The following is a 27,414-nucleotide window of genomic DNA, read 5'->3' as shown; positions in this document are numbered from 1 at the left end:
GATCGGGCGGCCATGTTGCAGCACCACAAGTAGGTCCGGCAGAGGCAAGAGAGGCTTCAGCCTCAGGCGCAGTGTAGGAGGGGGAGCAGGGCGGGGCCAAGGCAGAGGCGAGAGAGGCTACAGCCTCAGGGCACAGTGTAGGAGGAGGTGCAGGGCCGAGGCAGAGGCGAGAGAGGCTCCAGCCTCAGGACGCAGTGTAGGAGAGGACGCAGGGCGGGGCCAAGGCAGAGGCGAGAGAGGCGCCAGCCTCAGGACGCAGTGTAGAAGGGGCGCAGGGCGGGGCTGAGGCGAGAGAGGCTCCAGCCTCAGGGCACAGTGTAGGAGGGGCGCAGGGCGGGGCTGAGGCGAGAGAGGCTCCAGCCTCAGGGCACAGTGTAGGAGGGGGCGCAGGGCGGGGCCAAGGCAGAGGCGAGAGAGGCGCCAGCCTCAGGACGCAGTGTAGGAGGGGACGCAGGGCCGGGCCAAAGAAGAGGCGAGAGAGGCTCCAGCCTCAGGGCGCAGTGTAGGAGGGGGCGCACAGCTCACTCAGCTATCATTCCTCTATTGTGTTTAAAGCAGAGAAAAATAAGAAAAGGAAATACATGGAAGTGACTACAAGCCAGATAACTAAAGATTCAGGTGTTGGGAGCCCTGGGGCACCTCTTAGTCTAATAGCAATCAGTGTGTGACGGCTGGGGTGGGAGGGATGGAGGGGCGCACTTTGGTGTCTCAGCCTTGGGTGCTGGAGGACCTTGTCTCGGCCCTGACCACGATATTGCGTAATGTATGTGTACCCTAATACGTTTAACCATAGCCCCTGAACAAGCATGCAGCAGATCAGGTGCTCTGACTGATGTGTGACTGGAATAGCTGCATGCTGGTTTCAGGTGTGTGAGTCACACTACTCATGCATGAAATAATAACTATAACAATGTTGAGAAGCAGCGGTCTCTCTAACGTGTATATAGAAGCATCAGACAGCTAGTTCTCAGTGTAATAGTTGCTGTACTGATAAAGCAATCAGGAGCACTATGGGAGTGTTGGTACCAGGCTGAGCCCTTCTCGGGTTCAGAGCTGGCAGTCAGGGGTATTATACATGACTTGAGGTTACGTAAGTTGTAGATATGTCTGTGACTCTTCCCAGCATCATATGAAAGCTTCAGATGACAGCCTGGGTGTACCGTGGGTGATGGGCATTGTCTGGGGTGGGTGATGGGCATTGTTTGGGGTAGACAGCGGGGGATGGGCATTGTCTGGGTTGGACAGTGGGTGGTGGGCATTGCCTGGGGTGGACAGTGGGTGGTGGGCATTGCCTGGGGTGGACGATGGGTGGTGGGCATTGCCTGGGGTGGGTGGTGGGCATTGTCTGGGGTGTACAGTGGGTGGTGGGCATTGCCTGGGGTGGACGATGGGTGGTGGGCATTGCCTGGGGTGGACAGTGGGTGGTGGGCATTGCCTGGGGTGGGTGATGGGCATTGTTTGGGGTAGACAGCGGGGGATGGGCATTGCCTGGGGTGTACAGTGGGTTGTGGGCATTGCCTGGGGTGAACAGTGGGTGGTGGGCATTGTCTGGGGTGGACGATGGGTGGTGGGCGTTGCCTAGGTGGACAGTGGGTGGTGGGCATTGTCTGGGGTGGATGGTGGGTGGTGGGCATTGTCTGGGGTGGACGGTAAGTGGTGGGCATTGTCTTGGGTGGACCGTGGGTAGTGGGCATTGTCTGGGGTGGATGGTGGGCATTGTCTGGGGTGGACGATGGGTGGTGGGCATTGCCTGGGGTGGACGATGGGTGGTGGGCATTGCCTGGGGTGGACGATGGGTGGTGGGCATTGCCTGGGGTGGACAGTGGGTGGTGGGCATTGTCTGGGGTGGACGTTGGGTGGTGGGCATCGTCTGGGGTGGACGGAGGGTGGTGGGCATCGTCTGGGGTGGACGGAGGGTGGTGGGCATTGTCTGGGGTGGATGGTGGGTGGTGGGCATTGTCTGGGGTGGACGATGGGTGGTGGGCATTGCCTGGGGTGGACGATGGGTGATGGGCATTGCCTAGGGTGGACGGAGGGTGGTGGGCATTGTCTGGGGTGGACAGTGGGTGATGGGCATTGTCTGGGGTGGACGTAGGGTGGTGGGCATCGTCTGGGGTGGACGGAGGGTGGTGGGCATTGCCTGGGGTGGACGATGGGTGGTGGGCATTGCCTGGGGTGGACAGTGGGTGGTGGGCATTGCCTGGGGTGGACGATGGGTGGTGGGCATTGCCTGGGGTGGACGGAGTGTGGTGGGCATTGTCTGGGGTGGACAGTGGGTGGTGGGCATTGTCTGGGGTGGACGTTGGGTGGTGGGCATTGTCTGGGGTGGACGGAGGGTGGTGGGCATCGTCTGGGGTGGACGGAGGGTGGTGGGCATTGTCTGGGGTGGATGGTGGGTGGTGGGCATTGTCTGGGGTGGACGATGGGTGGTGGGCATTGCCTGGGGTGGACGATGGGTGATGGGCATTGCCTAGGGTGGACGGAGGGTGGTGGGCATTGTCTGGGGTGGACAGTGGGTGATGGGCATTGTCTGGGGTGGACGTAGGGTGGTGGGCATCGTCTGGGGTGGACGGAGGGTGGTGGGCATTGCCTGGGGTGGACGATGGGTGGTGGGCATTGCCTGGGGTGGACAGTGGGTGGTGGGCATTGCCTGGGGTGGACGATGGGTGGTGGGCATTGCCTGGGGTGGACGGAGTGTGGTGGGCATTGTCTGGGGTGGACAGTGGGTGATGGGCATTGTCTGGGGTGGACGTAGGGTGGTGGGCATCGTCTGGGGTGGACGGAGGGTGGTGGGCATTGTCTGGGGTGGACAGTGGGTGATGGGCATTGTCTGGGGTGGACGGGTGATGGGCATTGTCTGGGGTGGACGTTGGGTGGTGGGCATTGTCTGGGGTGGATGGAGGGTGGTGGGCATTGTCTGGGGTGGACACTGGGCAGTGGTTGATGGACTTCCAAGTGGTCTGCAAAAATGCTTGCAATATTTAAAAAAAATATATCAATTTTGGTAGAAAAATCTTGCAGAAATTGAAAGCCTGGAAGGTTAAGGTTACCATTCCCTTATTAAGTTATCAGTCAATATCTGTTAGATTTAATCAATCTTATTAAATCTGCTAGAAATTGATGCCGCAAACAAGGCTCAGTTGGTCGATTCACACTGGGGGGGGGGGGGGGGGGTGTGATTGTGATGCGCTTGTTGATAACCAACGATCAGTAAAGCACCAGTGCGATGTCGCCCTAAGAGGCTGTTACCAGAGCAGCAATGGGAACAGAATCACAATCCTGCTGCATGTAGCATTTTCGGGAGCAATTCCTCTTGAATGAATGCCCAAAAACACACAAACCTTCAAAAATCGCATTGAAAACATTGCTAATAAGCATTAGAGATTAGTACAAGACCAACCTGCTGCAGTTCCACACTGCCCTTGCTCATGCGAAGCAGGAATACTTTAGCAAGCTTATCGGAGCACAAGCTTCCAACCCCCGGCGTCTTTTTGCCACTTTCAACTCCCTGCTTAAACCCACCCCCCCACCCTCCGTTTCCTCCCTCTCTGCCACAGATTTAGCCACCCACTTCACCAACAAAATTGTCTCCATCCGCCAGGAAATATCCAATCTTTAATCTTAACCTCCAACCCCCTCCCACCCAACTCCTCCTCCACCCTATCCTCCCCTCACATCCTTCCCTCCTACTACGACCGAGGAAGTCAACCACCTACTGCAGACTTCCCATACCACTACTTCCCCCCTTGACCCCATCCCTTCCGATTTACTCCAGCCTCACTTCACGGAATTGGCCCCAGTCCTCACTACCCTGTTCAACCTCTCCCTATCCACAGGCACCTTCCCCTCAGACTTCAAGCAGGCCACTGTACTACCCCTGCTCAAGAAACCCTCCCTCGACCCTTCGCTACCCTCCAACTACCGTCCTATCTCCCTCCTCCCCTTTGCCTCAAAACTCCTTGAGCGCCTGGTTCACAAACGCCTGACCCAGTACCTCAATGCCAACTCACTGCTAGACCCACTCCAATCTGGATTTCGGCCTGCCCACTCAACCTAAACTGCTCTCACCAAAGTGAGACCTTGCCTTAGCTAAAGCTGAAGGTAAATACTCCATTCTCCTCCTCCTTGACCTGTCAGCAGCTTTTGACACAGTAGATCATCCCCTACTCCTCCAGTCCCTCCAGTCCTTCACGATCTCGCCCTGTCCTGGCTTTCATCCTACCTCTCCAACCGCTCCTTCACGACCGTCTTCAATGAGTCCTCTTCCACCCCCAACCACCTCTCGGTGGGAGTCCCCCAAGGTTCGGTCCTTGGCCCCCTACTGTTCACCCTATACACATCCTCCATTGGCAAGGTTATCTCCTTCATGGGTTTTAACTATCATCTGTATGCAGATGACACCCAGATCTACCTCCACACCCCTGACATATCCACCACTACCATGGACAAGGTCTTCTCCTGCCTATCAGCCATCTCCTCCTGGATGTCCGCTAGGTTCCTGAAACTAAATCTAGACAAAACTGAATTTATGATCTTCCCACCCCGGCCATCCACGAACCTCCCAGATGTGCATGTCACTGTTAACCACACTACCATTCGCCCTACCTCTCAAGCCCGCTGTCTGGGTGTCACCCTGGACTCCGCACTCTCCTTCACTTCCCACATCCAAAACCTCACTAAGTCCTGCAACTTCCACCTTCGTAACATCTGTAAGATTCGCCCTTTCCTGACCTCTGCCACCACCAAACTCCTCATCCATGCCCTCATAATTTCCTGCCTTGACTACTGCAATGCCCTGCTGTCTGGTCTCCCTATGACCCGAACAGCCCCACTGCAGTCCATCATGAATGCGGCAGCCAGAATTATCCACTGCTCCCATCGCTCCACCACGGCGGATCCGCTCCTAGAATCCCTCCACTGGCTTCCTATCCAGTCCAGAATCAGATTCAAGATACTGTGTCTGACCTACAAATCTGTCCACAAAACCTGTCCAACTTAAATTTCCGATCTTACTCAGAGGTACACACCTAGCCGCTCACTCCGCTCCTCCAATGAACTTCGCCTAACCGCCCCCCGAATCACCCAGTCCCATGCACGCCTCCAGGACTTCTCAAGAGCTGCTCCAACACTATGGAACTCCCTACCTCCACCCATTAGGGCAGCCCCCTCCTTCAACATCTTCAAGAAGGCCCTCAAAACTCACCTTTTCACTCTGGCCTACCACCCCTCACAAATGCTCTAAACCTACAGCTGAACTCTGGTCCCCTACCATTCGTGTCCTTACCTCTCCCTCTAGATTGTAAGCCTTTGGGCAGGGTCCTCCTCCTTTTGTGTTCTACCTGATCTTGCACCTCCATTACTGTGCACCCATGCTATGCATCTGAGTGAACCTAACTTGCCTAATCTCCATGCTCCATCCAGTGACCAGGGCCGGTTTAAGCAACAATAGGGCCCCAGGGCAAAAAAAACCTGCCCCCCCCCCCCCCCCCCCCCAACATATACCCCGGAACAAAAATTGGCATTAGGGGACCTTTTTTGCAGCTGGTATAACAGGGTGTGAAGTCCCAATCGGTCGGAGCTCCACATTCTGGCTATCCCAGCCTGCATGGGGGACAAGGGGTTAAAAAGTTTCAGGAGGGGGGACCCCACATAATTTTAAAAAAAAAAAATTCCCACACTCTAAACATAAAAAAAAATTAGGAAAATAGGAAAAAATGCCAGGGATCTTCATACAGCCATATTGCGGCTGTATAGCGATCCCTGGCCAAAGCGCTGCGGCTGCGTATGGACCCCCTGGAAACCCCGTCAGGAAATTTATTGCGCTTTCGTTTGTTGCATGTAAAATTACACTACCGTTAGGTTTGCTACTAAAAGTGACATTTACCGCATTTACAAGTATACATTTTTCCTTCTAAACTTTAAAATCGATTTTCTCAAAAACTATAAGGTCTTTTTGAAAAATTGTTTTCTCCTCTTATTCCTAATGATCTCCTTAACATATCCTGCAAGTTTAGGGTTTCTAGCATTTAAGGTGGATTTGCTATTAACCATTAAAGTCGGCAGGTTTTTAAATGTTTTTTTTCCTTTGAAACTTTAAAATCGATTTTCTCAAAAACTATAAGGCCGATTTGAAAAAAAAAAATTTCCTCTTGTAGCCACTGGGGGCCCCTACAAGCTCTGGGGCCCTGGGGCAGCTGCCTACTTTGCCTTAATGGTAGCGCCGGCCCTGCCAGTGACTGACTAAGCATTACCTTGTACTCATACTGTGCTGTGTGATCTGGTTTTCTTGTATTCCTGTATTGTCATATTGCTGTATGTCACCCCTAAATATTGTCTGTAACCTAAACTAATGTACAGCGCTGTGTAATATGTTGGCGCTTTATAAATACAATAAATAATAATAATAATAATTAGAGATTGCGGTTGCGTCATGCAGTGGAAACTATGCCTGAAGAGAACACAGAGGAAGATCATAACATAGGTTGGGTTCTTTATGTGTGCCGGAGGTAATACAGCAAAGGCGTACGTACGAAAAGGGCGTCGGGAAAAAAGGGCGCGTGGTATAAACGATAAATAGAAATATCGTTTATAGAAATATTGTGTAGAATTTCGTTTATAAATAGTGTTTTAAGAATTTATAAATCACTAAATATGTGTATGAGATCGGCAAATTCTTAAAACGTTAATCTTCCCTGTTTGTAAAGTGAAACTTATATTTACGTTTATTAAAAACCCTCCCTGTACCTATCCCTAACCCCTAGACCCCCTGTTGGTGCCTAAACCTAAGACCCCCCTGTTGGTGCCTAAACCTAAGACCCCCCAGTTGGTGCCTAAACCTAAGACCCCCCCAGTTGGTGCCTAAACCTAAGACCCCCCAGTTGGTGCCTAAACCTAAGACCCCCCTGTTGGTGCCTAAACCTAAGACCCCCCTGTTGGTGCCTAAACCTAAGACCCCCCAGTTGGTGCCTAAACCTAAGACCCCCCAGTTGGTGCCTAAACCTAAGACCCCCCAGTTGGTGCCTAAACCTAAGACCCCCAGTTGGTGCCTAAACCTAAGACCCCCCAGTTGGTGCCCTAAACCTAAGACCCCCCTGTTGGTGCCTAACCTAAGACCCCCCAGTTGGTGCCTAAACCTAAGACCCCCCAGTTGGTGCCTAAACCTAGACCCCCCAGTTGGTGCCTAAACCTAAGACCCCCCAGTTGGTGCCTAAACCTAAGACCCCCCAGTTGGTGCCTAAACCTAAGACCCCCCAGTTGGTGCCTAAACCTAAGACCCCCCAGTTGGTGCCTAAACCTAAGACCCCCCAGTTGGTGCCTAAACCTAAGACCCCCCAGTTGGTGCCTAAACCTAAGACCCCCCTGTTGGTGCCTAAACCTAAGACCCCCCTGTTGGTGCCTAAACCTAGACCCCCCAGTTGGTGCCTAAACCTAAGACCCCCCAGTTGGTGCCTAAACCTAAGACCCCCCAGTTGGTGCCTAAACCTAAGACCCCCCAGTTGGTGCCTAAACCTAAGACCCCCAGTTGGTGCCTAAACCTAAGACCCCCCTGTTGGTGCCTAAACCTAAGACCCCCTGTTGGTGCCTAAACCTAAGACCCCCAGTTGGTGCCTAAACCTAAGACCCCCCTGTTGGTGCCTAAACCTAAGACCCCCCTGTTGGTGCCTAAACCTAAGACCCCCCTGTTGGTGGCTAAACCTAAGACCCCCCTGTTGGTGCCTAAACCTAAGACCCCCCTGTTGGTGCCTAAACCTAAAACCCCCTATGGATAATAATGTTTTACAGACATTAATAAATAAAAAATGTAAAGAAAAAAATGTAAATATTTTTTTGGGTGGATAATAATGTTTTAGAAAATGTTTTAGAAATAGTGATTTAGTATCTTCATAAACGTTATTCGTCACGGGCTCATTTTGTAAACTTAAATCATCACAAACATAGTTATAATCCTTAAAAATCTCCGGGCGCCCGTTTGTTAAAACGTTAATAATCTCCGGCGCCTTTTTTTCCCTGTTCAGCGCCAATTAAACGATATTTATAATGGAAGTGAATGGGGCGCCCTTTTGTCCACTTGTCTCATGCGCCCAAATCTACTGCTTCCCAGCAAAGACCCCAGCATGCAGCACCGGTGGGGTTCGCGTGGTGCCTGATACATGTGCTTGCCGGCTTACGTACGGCTCCTGGCCTGTCTCCTAACCGTCCTGTAGCTCTTCGCGGCTTTTTGGTGTCCTCTGTGTACGGCTCCTGGTCTGTCACCTGACTCGCGGTCTGGTCACGTGACGTGCTGGGAGCTGTGCACGGACGCTGGAAAGCTGCTAGGAGCTACATAAAGGCTAGAAGATGTCACTGAAGTCTCGGTATATATTTATTCCCTGCAAACCCCCCAAACAGATTCCCCTTACCCCCTCAGGCATGCCGGTTGGCTGAGACTTCCAGTTGCCTGGGTTCCAGATATTGGGGACTTTGCTGTATCCTGAAGCAGGGCCGAGGCATAGGCTGGAGAGGCTCCAGCCTCAGGGCGCAGTGTAGGAGGGGGGCGCACAATTCATTCAGCTGTCATACCTAATTGTGTTTGAAGCAGAAAGAAATGGAGAAAAGGAGATACATGGAAGTGACTGCAAGCCAGATAACTAGAGATTAAGGTGTTGGGGGCCCTGGGGTGCCTCTTAGTCTAATAGCAATCAGTGTGTGACAGCTGGGGTGGGAGGGATGGAGGGGCGCACTTTGGTGTCTCAGCCTTGGATGCTGGAGGACCTTGTCCCGGTTCTGTTCTGAAGCATTAGTATTGCAGGTATCTTCATCCCTTCTCTGGATGTTGTCCTGGGCTTGGATCCTTCAGTCAGTTAAATATGTTTGACTCTTCACGACCTCATGATCTTCTCAGAGGTCCTGCAGGGGCATATTCTGTCTATCTCTCGTCACCTCTGCTTCTCCTCTCTATCCACCAACGCTTCCTCTCTCCAACATCTTCTCCAGTTCATCTTATTTTCCTGTTGTGTGTCCCCAATATTTGTCAAATAGCAATTGTCTATCTTTTGGGGTGGTGGGGGGTTGGAGTTGTGCAACATTTTCTATAGGTTGAGGACACTTTCAAAAAGTTCCATTTTTTTGTCTCGTTCATCCACAGGACATTCTTCGAATCACTTCTGACTTATCCATGTGCTCTGCAGCAAGCTGTAGATGGGTGTTAATGCTCTTCTTGGTTAGCTGTGATTTTCTTCTTCCAGGCAAATCCTTTTTGTTTTTTTTTTGTTTAGCATTCTGGAGCGGTAGAATAATATCCATTATGTGTGTATATATTTAGGAATCTAAAATACTGGGACTGACCGGACCTGGAAATGTAAGACGCAATAGAGGAGCAGGCCCGGATTTACCTCACAGGAGCCTATAGGCACAGATGTCCTAACACCCTCAACACATACAAACCCTGGCGAACCGCTAAGCAATTGTGTTGGCTGGCGCAGCTGTCACGCCTAGCTTACTTCCCTTGCCCATCATAGGTAACAACAGGTGCCCCTTAGTATTAGATAACCAGAGGTACCCTCAGTATTAAGTAGCTAGAGATGCCTCCAAGTATTATGGCCCATACTCACAGGCTACAATTGTCGCCGCAACCACGTGGCGCGCGCGTGTTGCGGCGACAGGTCGCCCGTGAGTATGGCACGCGCGCCCCGAACTGTCGGTCGTCGCTGCTGTCGCCAGGCGTTTGCCACGGTCAATCGCCTAGCGACAGTTGCCGCCGCAACTGTCACTAGTCCGCGTGTGTATGCGGACTAGTGACAGCAACCTGATAGCCAGAGAGCTGAATTTCCAGCTGGGGGGAGGAACGTCGGCGACAGCTTCCGTTGCACAGCTGATCCCTCTTCCGCTTGTATACGCGGAGGGACCTGGCGACGAGCTGTCGCCGGCCTGTCGGGCACACGCTCACGTGTGCTGGCGACAGGCCACAAATGTAGCCCGTGAGTATGGGCCATTAGGTAGCTAGAGTTGCACCTGACTAAAGGGAGATCTGGTCAGTGGAATGCAGAGAGCAGGGTGAGTAACCTCTCATTTACACTCTCATCAGGACTCAGCATAGGGAAGGAGGGAAGTACTAGGGGAGCGGAGTGAGACGCCTCTCCATCATCAGGCGCCTGAAGGCATTATTATTATTTATTTTATTTATAAAGCGCCAACATATTACGCAGCACTGGAGATTAATTTAGGTTACAGACAATATTTAGGGGTGACATACAGCAATATGACAATACAGGAATACAAGAAAACCAGATCACACAGCACAGTATGAGTACAAGGTAATGCTTAGTCAGTCACTGGAGGGGAGCATGGAGATCACACAGCACAGTATGAGTACAAGGTAATGCTTAGTCACTGGATGGAGCATGGAGATCACACAGCACAGTATGAGTACAAGGTAATGCTTAGTCACTGGATGGGAGCATGGAGATCACACAGCACAGTATGAGTACAAGGTAATGCTTAGTCACTGGATGGGAGCATGGAGATCACACAGCACAGTATGAGTACAAGGTAATGCTTAGTCACTGGATGCAGCATGGAGATCACACAGCACAGTATGAGTACAAGGTAATGCTTAGTCACTGGATGGAGCATGGAGATCACACAGCACAGTATGAGTACAAGGTAATGCTTAGTCACTGGATGGGAGCATGGAGATCACACAGCACAGTATGAGTACAAGGTAATGCTTAGTCACTGGATGGGAGCATGGAGATCACACAGCACAGTATGAGTACAAGGTAATGCTTAGTCACTGGATGGAGCATGGGGATCACACAGCACAGTATGAGTACAAGGTAATGCTTAGTCACTGGATGGAGCATGGGGATCACACAGCACAGTATGAGTACAAGGTAATGCTTAGTCACTGGATGGGAGCATGGAGATCACACAGCACAGTATGAGTACAAGGTAATGCTTAGTCAGTCACTGGATGGAGCATGGAGATCACACAGCACAGTATGAGTACAAGGTAATGCTTAGTCAGTCACTGGAGGGGAGCATGGAGATCACACAGCACAGTATGAGTACAAGGTAATGCTTAGTCAGTCACTGGATGGAGCATGGAGATCACACAGCACAGTATGAGTACAAGGTAATGCTTAGTCACTGGAGGGGAGCATGGAGATTACACTGCACAGTATGAGTACAAGGTAATGCTTAGTCAGTCACTGGATGGAGCATGGAGATTAGGCAAGTTAGGTTCACTCAGATGCATAGCATGGGTTCACAGTAATGGAGGTGCATGATCAGGTAGGACACAAAAGGAGGAGGACCCTGCCCAAAGGCTTACAATCTAGAGGGAGAGGTAGGGACATGAAAGGTAGGGGACCAGAGTTCAGCTGGGGTTTAGAGCACTTGTGAGGGGGGTGGGGGGGGGGGGGTAGGCCAGAGTGAAAAGGTGAGTTTTGAGGGCCTTCTTAAAGATGTTGAAGGAGGGGGCTGCCCTAATGGGTGGAGGTAGGGAGTTCCATAGTGTTGGAGCAGCTCTTGAGAAGTTCTGGAGGCATGCATGGGACTTGGGTGATGCGGGGGGGGGGGGGGCGGTTAGGCGAAGTTTATTGGAGGAGCGAAGTGAGCGGCTTGGTGTGTACCTCCGAGTAAGATCGGAAATGTAGGTTGGACAGGTTTTGTGGACAGATTTGTAGGGTCAGACACAGAATCTTGAATCTGATTCTGGACTGGATAGGAAGCCAGTGGAGGGATTAACGGAGGGGAGCTGCCATGGTGGAACGATGGGAGGAGTGGATAATTCTGGCGCGCATTCATGTTGGACTGCAGCGGGGCTGTTCAGGTCACAGGGAGACCAGACAGAAGGGCGTTGCAGTAGTCAAGGCGGGAAATTATAAGGGCATGGATGAGGAGTTTGGTGGTGGCAGAGGTCAGGAAAGGGCGAATCTTACAGATGTTACGGAGGTGGAAGTTGCAGGACTTTGTGAGGTTTTGGATGTGGGAAGTGAAGGAGAGTGCGGAGTCCAGGGTGACACCCAGACAGCGGGCTTGAGAGGTAGGGCGAATGGTAGTGTGGTTAACAGTGACATGCACATCTGGGAGGTTCATGGATGGCCGGGGTGGGATGCCATAATGCCTTATGGTAAATCTGGCCCTGTAGGGGTGTCATGTGACTGCACAGTATGGATTGCTGGAATGTGAGAAGTAATAGGGGTGTGATGTGTGTCATGTAACTGCGCCAGATTCCAGGAGATATGCCCGAAGACCCTCCAGGATGAGAATCACTTTCTGCTTACATACATCAGAGGATGAGATAAAACTCTACATTCTACTAGAAGAAGAGGAATCCACAGTGACAATCGCTGCACACTACATCACAGCATGCCACAGACTGAGAGGAGGAATCCACAGTGACAATCACTGCACACTACGTCACAGCATGCCACAGTCTGAGAGGAGGAATCCACAGAGACAATCACTGCACACTACATCACAGCATGCCACAGACTGAGAGGAGGAATCCACAGTGACAATCACTGCACACTACATCACAGCATGCCACAGACTGAGAGGAGGAATCCACAGTGACAATCACTGCACAATATGTCACAGCATGCCACAGACTGAGAGGAGGAATCCACAGTGACAATCACTGCACACTATGTCACAGCATGCCACAGACTGAGAGGAGGAATCCACAGTGACAATCGCTACACTATGTCACAGCATGACACAGACTGAGAGGAGGAATCCACAGTGACAATCACTGCACACTATATCACAGCATGCCACAGACTGAGAGGAGGAATCCACAGAGACAATCACTGCACAATATGTCACAGCATGACACAGACTGAGAGGAGGAATCCACAGTGACAATCACTGCACACTATGTCACAGCATGCCACAGACTGACAGGAGGAATCCACAGTGACAATCGCTACACTATGTCACAGCATGACACAGACTGAGAGGAGGAATCCACAGTGACAATCACTGCACACTATATCACAGCATGCCACAGACTGAGAGGAGGAATCCACAGTGACAATCACTGCACACTACATTACAGCATGCCACAGACTGAGAGGAGGAATCCACAATGACAATCACTGCACACTACGTCACAGCATGCCACAGACTGAGAGGAGGAACCCACAGTGACAATCACTGCACACTACATCACAGCATGCCACAGAAAGAGAGGAGGAATCCACAGTGACAATCACTGCACACTATGTCACAGCATGCCACAGACTGAGAGGAGGAATCCACAGTGACAATCACTGCACACTACATTACAGCATGCCACAGACTGAGAGGAGGAATCCACAATGACAATCACTGCACACTACATCACAGCATGCCACAGAAAGAGAGGAGGAATCCACAGTGACAATCACTGCACACTACATCACAGCATGCCACAGACTGAGAGGAGGAATCCACAGTGACAATCACTGCACACTATGTCACAGCATGCCACAGACTGAGAGGAGGAATCCACAGTGACAATCACTGCACACTATGTCACAGCATGCCACAGACTGAGAGGAGGAATCCACAGTGACAATCACTGCACACTATGTCACAGCATGCCACAGACTGAGAGGAGGAATCCACTGTGACAATCACTGCACACTATGTCACAGCATGCCACAGACTGAGAGGAGGAATCCACAGTGACAATCACTGCACACTACATCACAACATGTCACAGACTGAGAGAAGGAATCCACAGCGACAATCACTGCACACTATGTCACAGCATGCCACAAACTGAGAGGAGGAATCCACAGTGACAATCACTGCACACTACATCACAACATGTCACAGACTGAGAGGAGGAATCCACAGTGACAATCGCTGCACACTATGTCACAGCATGCCACAGACTGAGAGGAGGAATCCACAGAGACAATCACTGCACACTACATCACAGCATGCCACAGACTGAGAAGAGGAATCCACAGTGACAATCACTGCACACTACATCACAGCATGCCACAGACTGAGAGGAGGAATCCACAGTGACCATCGCTGCACACTATGTCACAGCATGCCACAGACTGAGAGGAGGAATCCACAGTGACCATCGCTGCACACTATGTCACAGCATGCCACAGACTGAGAGGAGGAATCCACAGAGACAATCACTGCACACTACATCACAGCATGCCACAGACTGAGAAGAGGAATCCACAGTGACAATCACTGCACACTACATCACAGCATGCCACAGACTGAGAGGAGGAATCCACAGAGACAATCACTGCACACTACATCACAGCATGCCACAGACTGAGAGGAGGAATCCACAGTGACCATCGCTGCACACTATGTCACAGCATGCCACAGACTGAGAGGAGGAATCCACAGAGACAATCACTGCACACTACATCACAGCATGCCACAGACTGAGAAGAGGAATCCACAGTGACAATCACTGCACACTACATCACAGCATGCCACAGACTGAGAGGAGGAATCCACAGTGACCATCGCTGCACACTATGTCACAGCATGCCACAGACTGAGAGGAGGAATCCACAGTGACAATCACTGCACACTACATCACAGCATGTCACAGACTGAGAAGAGGAATCCACAGTGACAATCACTGCACAATATGTCACAGCATACCAGAGACTGAGAGGAGGAATCCACAGTGACAATCACTGCACACTACATCACAGCATGCCACAGACTGAGAGCAGGAATCCACAGCGAGAATCGCTGCACACTACATCACAGCATGCCACAGACTGAGAGGAGGAATCCACAGTGACAATCACTGCACAATATGTCACAGCATGACACAGACTGAGAGGAGGAATCCACAGTGACAATCACTGCACACTATGTCACAGCAATGCCACAGACTGAGAGGAGGAATCCACAGTGACAATCGCTACACAATGTCACAGCATGACACAGACTGAGAAGAGGAATCCACAGTGACAATCACTGCACACAACATCACAGCATGCCACAGACTGAGAGGAGGAATCCACAGTGACGATCACTGCACACTACATCACAGAATGCCACAGACTAAGAGGAGGAATCCACAGTGACAATCACTGCACACTACATTACAGCATGCCACAGACTGAGAGGAGGAATCCACAGAGAGTCAGAGACAATCACTGCGCACTATGTCACAGCATGCCAAAGACTGAGGAGGAATCCACAGTGACATTCACTGCACACTACATTACAGCATGCCACAGACTGAGAGGAGGAATCCCCAGTGACAATCACTGCGCACTACATTACAGCATGCCACAGACTGAGAGGAGGAATCCACAGAGACAATCACTGCACACTATGTCACAGCATGCCACAGACTGAGAGGAGGAATCCACAGTGACAATCACTGCACACTACATCACAGCATGCCACAGACTGAGAGGAGGAATCCACAGTGACAATCACTGCACACTACATCACAGCATGCCACAGACTGAGAGGAGGAATCCACAGAGACAATCACTGCACACTACATCACAGCATGCCACAGACTGAGAGGAGGAATCCACAGTGACATTCACTGCACATTATGTCACAGCATGCCACAGACTGAGAGGAGGAATCCACAGTGATAACCGCTGCACACTATGTCACAGCATGCCACAGACTGAGAGGATGAATCCACAGTGACAAACACTGCACATTATGTCACAGCATGCCACAGACTGAGAGGAGGAATCCACAGTGACAACCGCTGCACACTATGTCACAGCATGCCACAGACTGAGAGGAGGAATCCACAGTGACAATTGCAGCACACTGTCACAGCACACCACAGACTGAGAGGATGAACCCACAGTGACAATCGTTGCACACGATGTCACAGCATGCCACAGACTAAGATCAGGAATCCACAGTGACAATCACTGCACACTACATCACAGCATGACACAGACTGAGAAGAGAAATCCACAGTGACAATCACTGCACACTATGTCACAGCATGCCACAGACTGAGAGGAGAAATCCACAGTGACAATCACTGCACACTACATCACAGCATGCCACAGACTGAGAGGAGGAATCCACAGTTACAATCACTGCACACTATGTCACAGCATGCCACAGACTGAGAGGAGGAATCCACAGTGACAATCACTGCACACTATGTCACAGCATGCCACAGACTGAGAGGAGGAATCCACAGTGACAATCACTGCACACTACATCACAGCATGCCACAGACTGAGAGGAGGAATCCACAGTTACAATCACTGCACACTACATCACAGCATGCTACAGACTGAGAGGAGGAATCCATAGTGACCATCGCTGCACACTATGTCACAGCATGCCACAGACTGAGAAGAGGAATCCACAGTGACAATCACTGCACACTATGTCACAGCATGCCACAGACTAAGAGGAGGAATCCACAGTGACAATCACTGCACAATATGTCACAGCATGCCACAGACTGAGAGGAGGAATCCACAGTGACAATCACTGCACAATATGTCACAGCATGCCACAGACTGAGAGGAGGAATCCATAGTGACCATCGCTGCACACTATGTCGCAGCATGCCACAGACTGAGAGGAGAAATCCACAGTGGCAATCACTGCACACTACATCACAGCATGCCACAGACTGAGAAGAGGAATCCACAGTGACAATCACTGCACACTATGTCACAGCATGCCACAGACTGAGAGGAGGAATCCACAGTGACAATCACTGCACACTACATCACAGCATGCCACAGACTGAGAGGAGGAATCCACAGTGACAATCATTGCACACTATGTCACAGCATGCCACAGACTGAGAGGAGGAATCCACAGTGACAATCACTGCACACTACATCACAGCATGCCACAGACTGAGAGGAGGAGTCCACAGTGACAATCGCTGCACACTACATCACAGCATGCCACAGACTGAGAGGAGGAATCCACAGTGACAATCGCTGCACACTACATCACAGCATGCCACGACTAAGAGGAGGAATCCACAGTGACAATCGCTGCACACTACATCACAGCATGCCACCGACTAAGAGGAGGAATCCACAGTGTCAACCGCTGCACACTACATCACAGCATGCCACAGACTGAGAGGAGGAATCCACAGTGACAATCGCTGCACACTATGGGGCCTGATTCACAAAGCGGTGCAAACAGTTAGCACGCTGGTGAAATGCCCCTTATCACGCCTAAACTCAGTTTAGGCATGATAAGTTTAGGCGTGATAAGTTTAGGCATGATAACTATAGCACCAACTTGGTTAGCACCACAGTGCACAGCTGATCAAAAGTTCTGCGCTAGCAAAGTCTGGTGCGCGAAACGTCGCATAGAGTTTAATGGCGCTGCTTTGCGCGTGGGACTTTGCGATCTAAACTTATCACGCCTAAACTTATCATGCCTAAACTTATCATGCCTAAACGTATCATGCCTAAACTGAGTTTAGGCATGATAAAATGGCTATCACGCCTAAAGTCTTTAACTGCGTTATCACCGCTTTGTGAATTGAGCCCTATGTCACAGCATGCCACAGACTGAGAAGAGGAATCCACAGTGACAACCACTGCACACTACATCACAGCATGCCACAGCCAGAGAGGAGGAATCCACAGTGACTATCACTGCACACTATGTCACAGCATGCCACAGACAGAGGAGGAGTCCACAGTGACAATCACTGCACACTACATCACAGCATGCCACAGACTGAGAGGAGGAATCCACAGTGACAATCACTGCACACTATGTCACAGCATGCCACAGACTGAGAGGAGGAATCCACAGTGACAACTACTGCACACTATGTCACAGCATGCCACAGACTGAGAGGAGGAATCCACAGTGACAATCACTGCACACTACGTCACAGCATGCCACAGACTGAGAGGAGGAATCCACAGTGACAATCACTGCACACTACATCACAGCATGCCACAGACTGAGAGGATGAATCCACAGTGACAATCACTGCACACTACATCACAGCATGCCACAGACTGAGAGGAGGAATCCACAGTGACAATCACTGCACACTACGTCACAGCATGCCACAGACTGAGAGGAGGAATCCACAGTGACCATCACTGCACACTACGTCACAGCATGCCACAGACTGAGAAGAGGAATCCACAGTGACCATCACTGCACACTACGTCACAGCATGCCACAGACTGAGAGGAGGAATCCACAGTGACAATCACTGCACACTACATGACAGCATGCCACAGACTGAGAGGAGGAATCCACATTGACAACCACTGCACACTACATCACAGCATGCCACAGACTGAGAGGAGGAATCCACAGTGACAATCACTGCACACTACATCACAGCACGCCACAGACTGAGAGGAGGAATCCACAGTGACAATCACTGCACAATATGTCACAGCATGCCACAGACTGAGAGGAGGAATCCCCAGTGACAATCACTGCACACTACATCACAGCATGCCACAGACTGAGAGGAGGAATCCACAGTGACAATCACTGCACACTATGTCACAGCATGCCACAGACTGAGAGGAGGAATCCACAGTGACAATCACTGCACACTACATCACAGCATGCCACAGACTGAGAGGAGGAATCCACAGTGACAATCACTGCATACTACGTCACAGCATGCCACAGACTGAGAGGAGGAATCCACAGTGACAATCGCTGCACACTACATCACAGCATGCCACGACTAAGAGGAGGAATCCACAGTGACAATCGCTGCACACTACATCACAGCATGCCACCGACTAAGAGGAGGAATCCACAGTGTCAACCGCTGCACACTACATCACAGCATGCCACAGACTGAGAGGAGGAATCCACAGTGACAATCGCTGCACACTATGGGCCTGACTCACAAAGCGGTGCAAACAGTTAGCACGCTGGTGAAATGCCCCTTATCACGCCTAAACTCAGTTTAGGCGTGATAAGTTTAGGCATGATAACTATAGCACCAACTTGGTTAGCACCACAGTGCACAGCTGATCAAAAGTTCTGCGCTAGCAAAGTCTGGTGCGCGAAACGTCGCATAGAGTTTAATGGCGCTGCTTTGCGCGTGGGACTTTGCGATCTAAACTTATCACGCCTAAACTTATCATGCCTAAACTTATCATGCCTAAACGTATCATGCCTAAACTGAGTTTAGGCATGATAAAATGGCTATCACGCCTAAAGTCTTTAACTGCGTTATCACCGCTTTGTGAATTGAGCCCTATGTCACAGCATGCCACAGACTGAGAAGAGGAATCCACAGTGACAACCACTGCACACTACATCACAGCATGCCACAGCCAGAGAGGAGGAATCCACAGTGACTATCACTGCACACTATGTCACAGCATGCCACAGACAGAGGAGGAGTCCACAGTGACAATCACTGCACACTACATCACAGCATGCCACAGACTGAGAGGAGGAATCCACAGTGACAATCACTGCACACTATGTCACAGCATGCCACAGACTGAGAGGAGGAATCCACAGTGACAACTACTGCACACTATGTCACAGCATGCCACAGACTGAGAGGAGGAATCCACAGTGACAATCACTGCACACTACGTCACAGCATGCCACAGACTGAGAGGAGGAATCCACAGTGACAATCACTGCACACTACATCACAGCATGCCACAGACTGAGAGGATGAATCCACAGTGACAATCACTGCACACTACATCACAGCATGCCACAGACTGAGAGGAGGAATCCACAGTGACAATCACTGCACACTACGTCACAGCATGCCACAGACTGAGAGGAGGAATCCACAGTGACCATCACTGCACACTACGTCACAGCATGCCACAGACTGAGAAGAGGAATCCACAGTGACCATCACTGCACACTACGTCACAGCATGCCACAGACTGAGAGGAGGAATCCACAGTGACAGTCACTGCACACTATGTCACAGCATGCCACAGACTGAGAGGAGGAATCCACATTGACAATCACTGCACACTACATCACAGCATGCCACAGACTGAGAGGAGGAATCCACAGTGACAATCACTGCACACTACATTACAGCATGCCACAGACTGAGAGGAGGAATCCACAGTGACAACCACTGCACACTACATCACAGCATGCCACAGACTGAGAGGAGGAATCCACAGTGACAGTCACTGCACACTACATCACAGCACGCCACAGACTGAGAGGAGGAATCCACAGTGACAATCACTGCACACTATGTCACAGCATGCCACAGACTGAGAGGAGGAATCCACAGTGACCATCACTGCACACTACGTCACAGCATGCCACAGACTGAGAGGAGGAATCCACAGTGACAGTCACTGCACACTACATCACAGCATGCCACAGACTGAGAGGAGGAATCAACAGTGACAATCACTGCACACTATGTCACAGCATGCCACAGACTGAGAGGAGGAATCCACATTGACAATCACTACACACTACATCACAGCATGCCACAGACTGAGAGGAGGAATCCACAGTGACAATCACTGCACACTACATTACAGCATGCCACAGACTGAGAGGAGGAATCCACAGTGACAACCACTGCACACTACGTCACAGCATGCCACAGACTGAGAGGAGGAATCCACAGTGACAATCACTGCACACTATGTCACAGCATGCCACAGACTGAGAGGAGGAATCCACATTGACAATCGCTGCACACTATGTCACAGCATGCCACAGACTGAGAGGGGCATAAATGAACTGTAAACCCCAAAATGTCCACAACCTGCTAACCCTCTGTACCCCTACCCCACCCCTTCCATGGCCCCCATCCCCCTTGCTTTGGCAATGTCTGTATGAATCCTGGTCATGCCAATAAAGCTATATTTTATTTGATAACAATAAAATCTTCATATGTAACATTTCTGATTTATGTGAATTTTTAAAGCTAACAAACTCAAACTTATTGTGCTTCATAAATACACCAAAATAAAATTGCCAGATGATGATATACATGACAAGACACTGGTAGTGGGAATGCATGTTTGGAAAAATTCCTTACATTTAGGAACCTCCCTTAGCATGTCACCTGCATGGGGTAAATCTGATTGAAAACAATAGACTCACAATACAGCTGTCCCCTGGAGGTTTGTAGTATGACCTCCTGGTAGAGGTTCCTATCTATGACAGGGGAGACGTCCTCTGCATAAGTTGTATAGGAATATTTGGTGGGGTCTGAGGTGGGTTCATTCATGGGAAGTGGGGGTGCAGTTGTGTGTGTGTGTATGTGTGTGTGTGGGGGGGGGGGGGGGGGGAGGTGCAGTTGTGGAAGGATGGGGGATGGGATCACAGGACAGGCAGTTGTCATGTGTGAGCTGTGTGCTGTATGTGTGTGTAAGCCTTCAGCTGTCACTGTCCCCCTCCCCCCATCCTGGCCGCACTGTCACACCTCCTTCTATATAAAGACCCCCACAGCTGACACTTCACTGCACTGACCAGCAGCCAACCCGGAGCCAGGAGAAGCCAGGTACTGTACATGCTGTATGCATGAGCTATATACTGTGTACATTCTGTATACATTATATACTGTACGTGACAGGTATATACTGTACATACTGTCAGTATACATTATAAACTGTTCATACTGTATTCATTCTATACTGTACATACTGCCTGTATACATTTTAAATGGTACATACTGTATAGGTTACATACTGTATACATTATGTATATACTGTATAGATTATATACTGTACATGACAGGTGTACCTTGTGTAGATACTGTGCATGCTGTATACGTGATCTATATACTGTACATGCTGTCTGTATACATTATATACTGTACATGACAGGTATACAATGTGTATATTCTGCACATACTGTATACATGATCTATCTACTGTACATAATGTCAGTACACATTATAAACTGTACATACCGTATACATGATCTATGTAGTTTACATGACAGGTATACACTGTGTATATACAGAGTATCACACCCCTATACTGCATATGTGTATCTATATACTGTATACATTATTTATATACTGTTCATACTGTACATACATGACCTCTATACTGTACATACTGTATACATTATATACTGTACATACTGTATACATGACCTCTATACTGTACATACGGTACATGACCTCTATACTGCACATACTGTATACATGATCTATATACTATACATACTGTTTACATTATCTATATATTGTACATGATATACATATACTTTATACAAAGGTCTGAATACTGCACCTCAAATCCATATCATGCATTCATGTATCTATATACAGTACATCACATCTGTATATCCCATGCCTGTGTTATTCCTACTTTTCATATGATGCATACATGTATTTTTATAGTGTACATCATATCCATACAATGCATACATGTACTGTTCCTAGTATATAGAGCATCTCTATACTTCATATCTATGTACTGTTCCTAGTATTCATATAATGCATGTATATTGCTATATCACCATATCCATATATTCACGTACTGTACCCACATATACAGTGAATGTAACGCTATAACTGTACCCGTATATGTTATTGTCTGTAATACAGACTTTATACATGTCTATGTACTGTGCGTAATATGCATGCATCGATATGTAGAGCATCTCTATACTTCATATCCATATATAAACCTATATATATATATATATAGTAAACATATGTCTTTTTATCATGTCATTTATACATGTCTGTGCCTGGATTTATATGCACACTCTGAATATACATGAGAATACCGTATACAGTGTTCTGTATATTGCATGTACTGTATATACCTTTATTAATACAATGCATACCTGGTCATTAGATGTGTATATTGCTGGACAGGTTGGTATATGGTACAGCTTATGGATACACTCAGGGGCGTAGCAATAGGGGGTGCAGAGGTAGCAACCGCATCGGGGCCCTTGAGCCAGTATTAGCTCTCTATTGGCCCTGTGCTCATAATAATCACTTCTATAGATACTTTGAATAGTGGTAATCATTAACAAACTGCTCCCCATTCCCTTCCTGCACCTCTGATACTGTACTTGCCATTGGCAGGTTTTGGTGCGCGTATCAATTGCTATATATAGAATGCTTGGGGGGCCCTACTGTAAAACTTGCATCAGGGCCCACAGCTCCTTAGCTACGCCACTGGATACACTGTGTGTATGAGACACGGTATGCATTGGCTCTGCTGTTGGATCGTTCCCCCAAAGCGAGCAGCAGTGGACCAATCAGTGTTCAGTATAGACCCCATGCTTCCCTTTGGGCCTGTTCACTAGCAGGGCCAGATATACCATAAGGCAGTGTAGGCACGTGCCTACAGGCGCCTGATGACGGAAAGGCGGCTGACTACCTCCACAAGCACCTCCTTCCCTATAGATCTCCCATCAGTCAGGGGCACCTCTAGCTACGTATTACTTAATACTGAGATTCTTCTAGCTACCTTATACTTGGGGGCACCTCTAGTTACTTAATATTGAGGGGACCTCAGGCTACCTAATACTGAGGGGCACCTGTAGCTGCCTATGATGGGCAAGGGAAGTAAGGGAGAGGTGACAGCTGGGGCAGCCAGCACACTTGTGGTGCAGTTTGTTGGGGGCCTGGAGGTCCATGGAGGGCGGAGTCTAAGGTGCCAGGACATCTGTGCCTATCGGCTCCCATAAGGTAAATTCAGGCCTGCCTGTGTATGTCATCCATTATTATATTTTAGTATTTATATAGCGCCGACACCTTCCGCAGCACTGTACAGAGTATATTGTCTTGTCACCAACTGTCCCTCAATGGAGCTTACAAGCTAATCCCTAACATAGTCATATGGCTATGTGTGTCGCATTTATCATAGTCTAAGGCCAATTTACTTATCCGTATGTTTTTGGGATGTGGGAGGAAACCAGAGTGCCCGGAGGATACCCACACAGACACGGGGAGGACATACAAACTCCTTGCAGATGTTGACCTGGCTGGGATTAGAACCTGGGACCCAGCGCTGCAAGGCTGGAGCACTAACCACTACACCACCGTGCTGCCCATCTATATCTGGTTCTGTCCGGTGCATTACAACCACACATGTGCAGTACTGTTGTACAGCGCTTTACAATGCGATTCATCCAACAGAATAGCAAGCCTCAGTGACCATCTATGAGAACTTTCACCTGAAAGGATCGTGACTCCATCCCTCTGGTGATAGTTCAGGGCCGAGTCCTGTACAGACACGTCACTAGGCTGTAGGCTGTGGAGGGGCAACAGTGCATCACATGATGGTGCGTGTGAGGTAAGTAGAAGAACAACGGGCCAGATTTATCAAAGCATTACCGACAGTTTTTTCTTCTAAAACTGTTCTAACCAGCAGAGGAACTGTTCTGCATGATAGTAAGAAACTTCTTAAATCCTATGTAAATAGCCAGTGGCGTAGCAATAGGGGGTGCAGAGGTAGCAACCGCATCGGGGCCCTTGGGCAAGAGGGGCCCACCCTCAACCACAGTATTAGCTCTTTATTGGTCCTATGCTGATAATATTCACTCCTATAGATAATTAGAATAGTAGTGATCATTACCACACAGTTTCCCATCCCTTTCTAGCACCTCTGACACTGTGGTTGTCCTTGATTGGTTTTGGTGTGGTGTATCAATTGTTCTGAATAGAGAGCTTGGGGGGCCCCAATGCAAAACTTGCACTGGGGCCCACAGCTTCTTAGCTATGCCACGGTAAATAGCGGCAGTTTAGCGTGGATTTCTAGAGCTGCACTACAGTTAAGAAAAGTGCAAATCCATTCCTAAACTGCTGCAGATTAAGAAGTGCTTCATAGCAGTTCTCCAGATAGTGCAGCAGTGCAGGCTAGATGTGATTTGTGATGGGCTCCTCCCACTCATTTAGAGCCTGCTGACAGCAGGTGTGTTGGTTACCTCAGCAACAGTAATTCCCCTCCCGCACTGCACTGCCTGAGAAATCTTCCTAACTTTTCCTAATCCTAACTGTTTAAGAAGGAATCTGCACTATTCTCCACCTTGGCCCGAGAACCATCTAGCATGTTTTCAAGGCGTCAGTCTACATGTTGTAGTTCTATATTGTATTTTTACATGTTGTCTATATGCCCAGCCCAATGATTCACCTTAGGCCTCAATTTTACCTTTATGGACTGTGATGATAAATACAGAACCATGGAAAACAAGATAACTGGAAACCCCAAATTTCAGTGACACAGGAGGGTGGCACTGCCAGGCGAAGAGGGTTGGCACACCAGATCGGGAGGGCCACCATAGACGTATGACACGTGCCAATGTCCGCCCTTCTCCGGAAGACAGAAAGATAGAAGGGGAGGAGCATAAGTGAACAGTCACTCCATTTGAAAGTAACATTTTCAGTTGTAGGCGGAGTCTAGTGGACGAAGCCACCGATTGGTGAGATCTTCCCGCCATAATTCCAGCTACCTCAGGGGGAGGGCCGATGAGCTGACTGAATACTATAAAATAGTACAGATATCTGTTTTATTGCTGAAGGACGACACTGATTTAGCTGCGCGTCTTCAGAGGAGAGTGGACCGTGCGAATGGCGAGGAATGCCGCATGCGGGGGTCACTGGCAATGTCATATCTCTGCTGACCTTTTCCTGGATGCTATAACTGGTCCCAACCTTTCTCCGCCGACCTTTCCGCGTCCTCACCGACCTTTACTGAGGACTATTAATAGCGCGACCCGAAGACCGCAGACTGCAAACTGCATTCCTCACGTAGACACTGTTACACTCACCGCATTATCTGCTGGGAGGAACGCCGCACTGCCGCTATCGTACTCGCTATTATTATACACTGCAGAATTATCATTACCAGCGTAGACTTGCTGTTACGGTATATAGTGTGGTGTCACTGTTAGCATATATTGCGTAGTATATTATACAATTCCTATTGGAGGGGTAAGGGCCGGTTTACACTTGCTTTATAAACCTTTATAAACCTGCTTTATAAACCTGTACGATACGTTTTTAAAGCAACGCTTAAATGCAGGAAGCAGATCTAATGTTAAAAATAGAATCCGCTCCCACTTGTTACAAAACACGGATCCCACACAGATCCATGCGCCGCGGAACGCTGAGTCCCAACTTGGCACATTTTCCCAGGCCAAACGAGAAAATGTGTCCAATGAAAGCCTATGAGAACAGTCACTACCTGTCCTCACTAGGCTAGTCGTCACATCCGCGTTGCCCGTTTCACCACATCTGCGTTGCCACGGTGACGTCATACTCACTGCAGCTAACAGAGAACCATGCTTCTGCTGGCCTCTGAGCTGTTGAAGGAACCTAGCAGCGGTACCGAGCGGTGGTAGTGGGACAGCTGAGCAGCGATGCGGACATGATCAACGAAGGGACGGATGGGCAGATGCGGAACAGAGGAGGTATGGACGCAGAATGGACAGGTGTGATTGTTGCATGCGGATGGAGAATGGAAGGTACGCATCTGCCTCACGGATGCACTTTCCGTTTCCGTTCTGCATCCGCACAAGTGTGAACCGGCCCAAATTCTACAGGTTAGGACTCTGTGCCCTTTCTTTAGCGTCCAGGGAAGTCAGCTTTCAGCTTTGATGGCATGGCAACAGATGGATTGCATCATCCCCAATGTTCAGGGCAGGGCACAGACTGAACGCTCTGGGAATGTTGCAGCCTATAGCACAGACTGTCTGTGAAAGTGGCTGGTGTTTGGGCCCCTATGCAGGTATTTTATTTAAGTAATCTGGCAAAGCACTTGTACAGATGAAGTCACTCTGTAGGAGCAACAAGAAGGTTTGTAAAATACAAAATGGTGTCCAGATGATCGACCATATCATGACCTGGATAAGTGACAGCCCTCAGTATACAGTGCGGTATGCTCATTGCTGGCGTATAGCGGATATTATAGTGTATAATGCTCAGTATTGCTGTACGATGCGGCGGAACGCAAACACTCAGTTTGGCGTTTTGTCTTTCAGGCACGATGTCCATTCAGAAGATCCACGCCAGGGAGATTCTGGACTCCCGCGGGAATCCAACTGTAGAGGTTGACCTGTATACCGCAAAAGGTGAGCGCCATTACTGTCCAATCACAGAGGAGCATGCTGGGAGAGGCCGGAACACCGGGGCAGAGGCGTGTCAGGGACTGCCTGTTCCCAAGTCCAACTGCCTGTTTTCATACAGTTTCCTATAGTGCTGGACTCAATACCTGTTTTATGGGCCAAAGGTGCTGGTCACTGCAGTACAGCTGGCTTCCTGCACTCTGTAGCCTGGCCTGCTGCACACTTTCAGTTCTGATTGGCTAATTTTACCACCGCCACATAGTATGAAGGCCAACAGATATTGAATACTATGAGCAGATTGTGTAGGGAAACCCTCATCCTACATGGAGGTGGTAAAATTGCTCAGCGATTTGCCATTCTCAATTGGATGTGTGTACCAGGCTTATGGATTCAGCTGCTGGCTGGGCCAATCAGGAGTGACCATGTGACTCCCAAAAGTAACAA

General features: G+C 49.5%; 1 protein-coding gene across 2 annotated transcripts in view; it reads left to right on the top strand.

Annotated features, from left to right (window-relative positions):
- ENO3 (enolase 3) overlaps positions 1-27,414 on the top strand; it is a 118,364-nt gene that overhangs the window by 70,500 nt on the left and 20,450 nt on the right. The window contains exons 1-2 of one of the 2 annotated variants that reach the window (XM_068273897.1): positions 21,375-21,436; positions 26,887-26,976. In XM_068273897.1, the coding sequence (XP_068129998.1) occupies positions 26,892-26,976 (85 nt within the window). In that variant the 5' untranslated portion in view covers positions 21,375-21,436; positions 26,887-26,891. Of the gene's footprint in view, positions 1-21,374; positions 21,437-26,886; positions 26,977-27,414 lie in introns of those variants that run through there. The other variant, XM_068273898.1, reaches the window with a different exon arrangement.

The sequence above is a fragment of the Hyperolius riggenbachi genome, chromosome 3 (assembly GCF_040937935.1).
Source record: "Hyperolius riggenbachi isolate aHypRig1 chromosome 3, aHypRig1.pri, whole genome shotgun sequence".
Classification (NCBI taxonomy): Eukaryota; Metazoa; Chordata; class Amphibia; order Anura; family Hyperoliidae; genus Hyperolius; species Hyperolius riggenbachi.
Note: the sequence above shows the minus strand (reverse complement) of the source record. Positions and strands in the feature narration are given on the sequence as shown.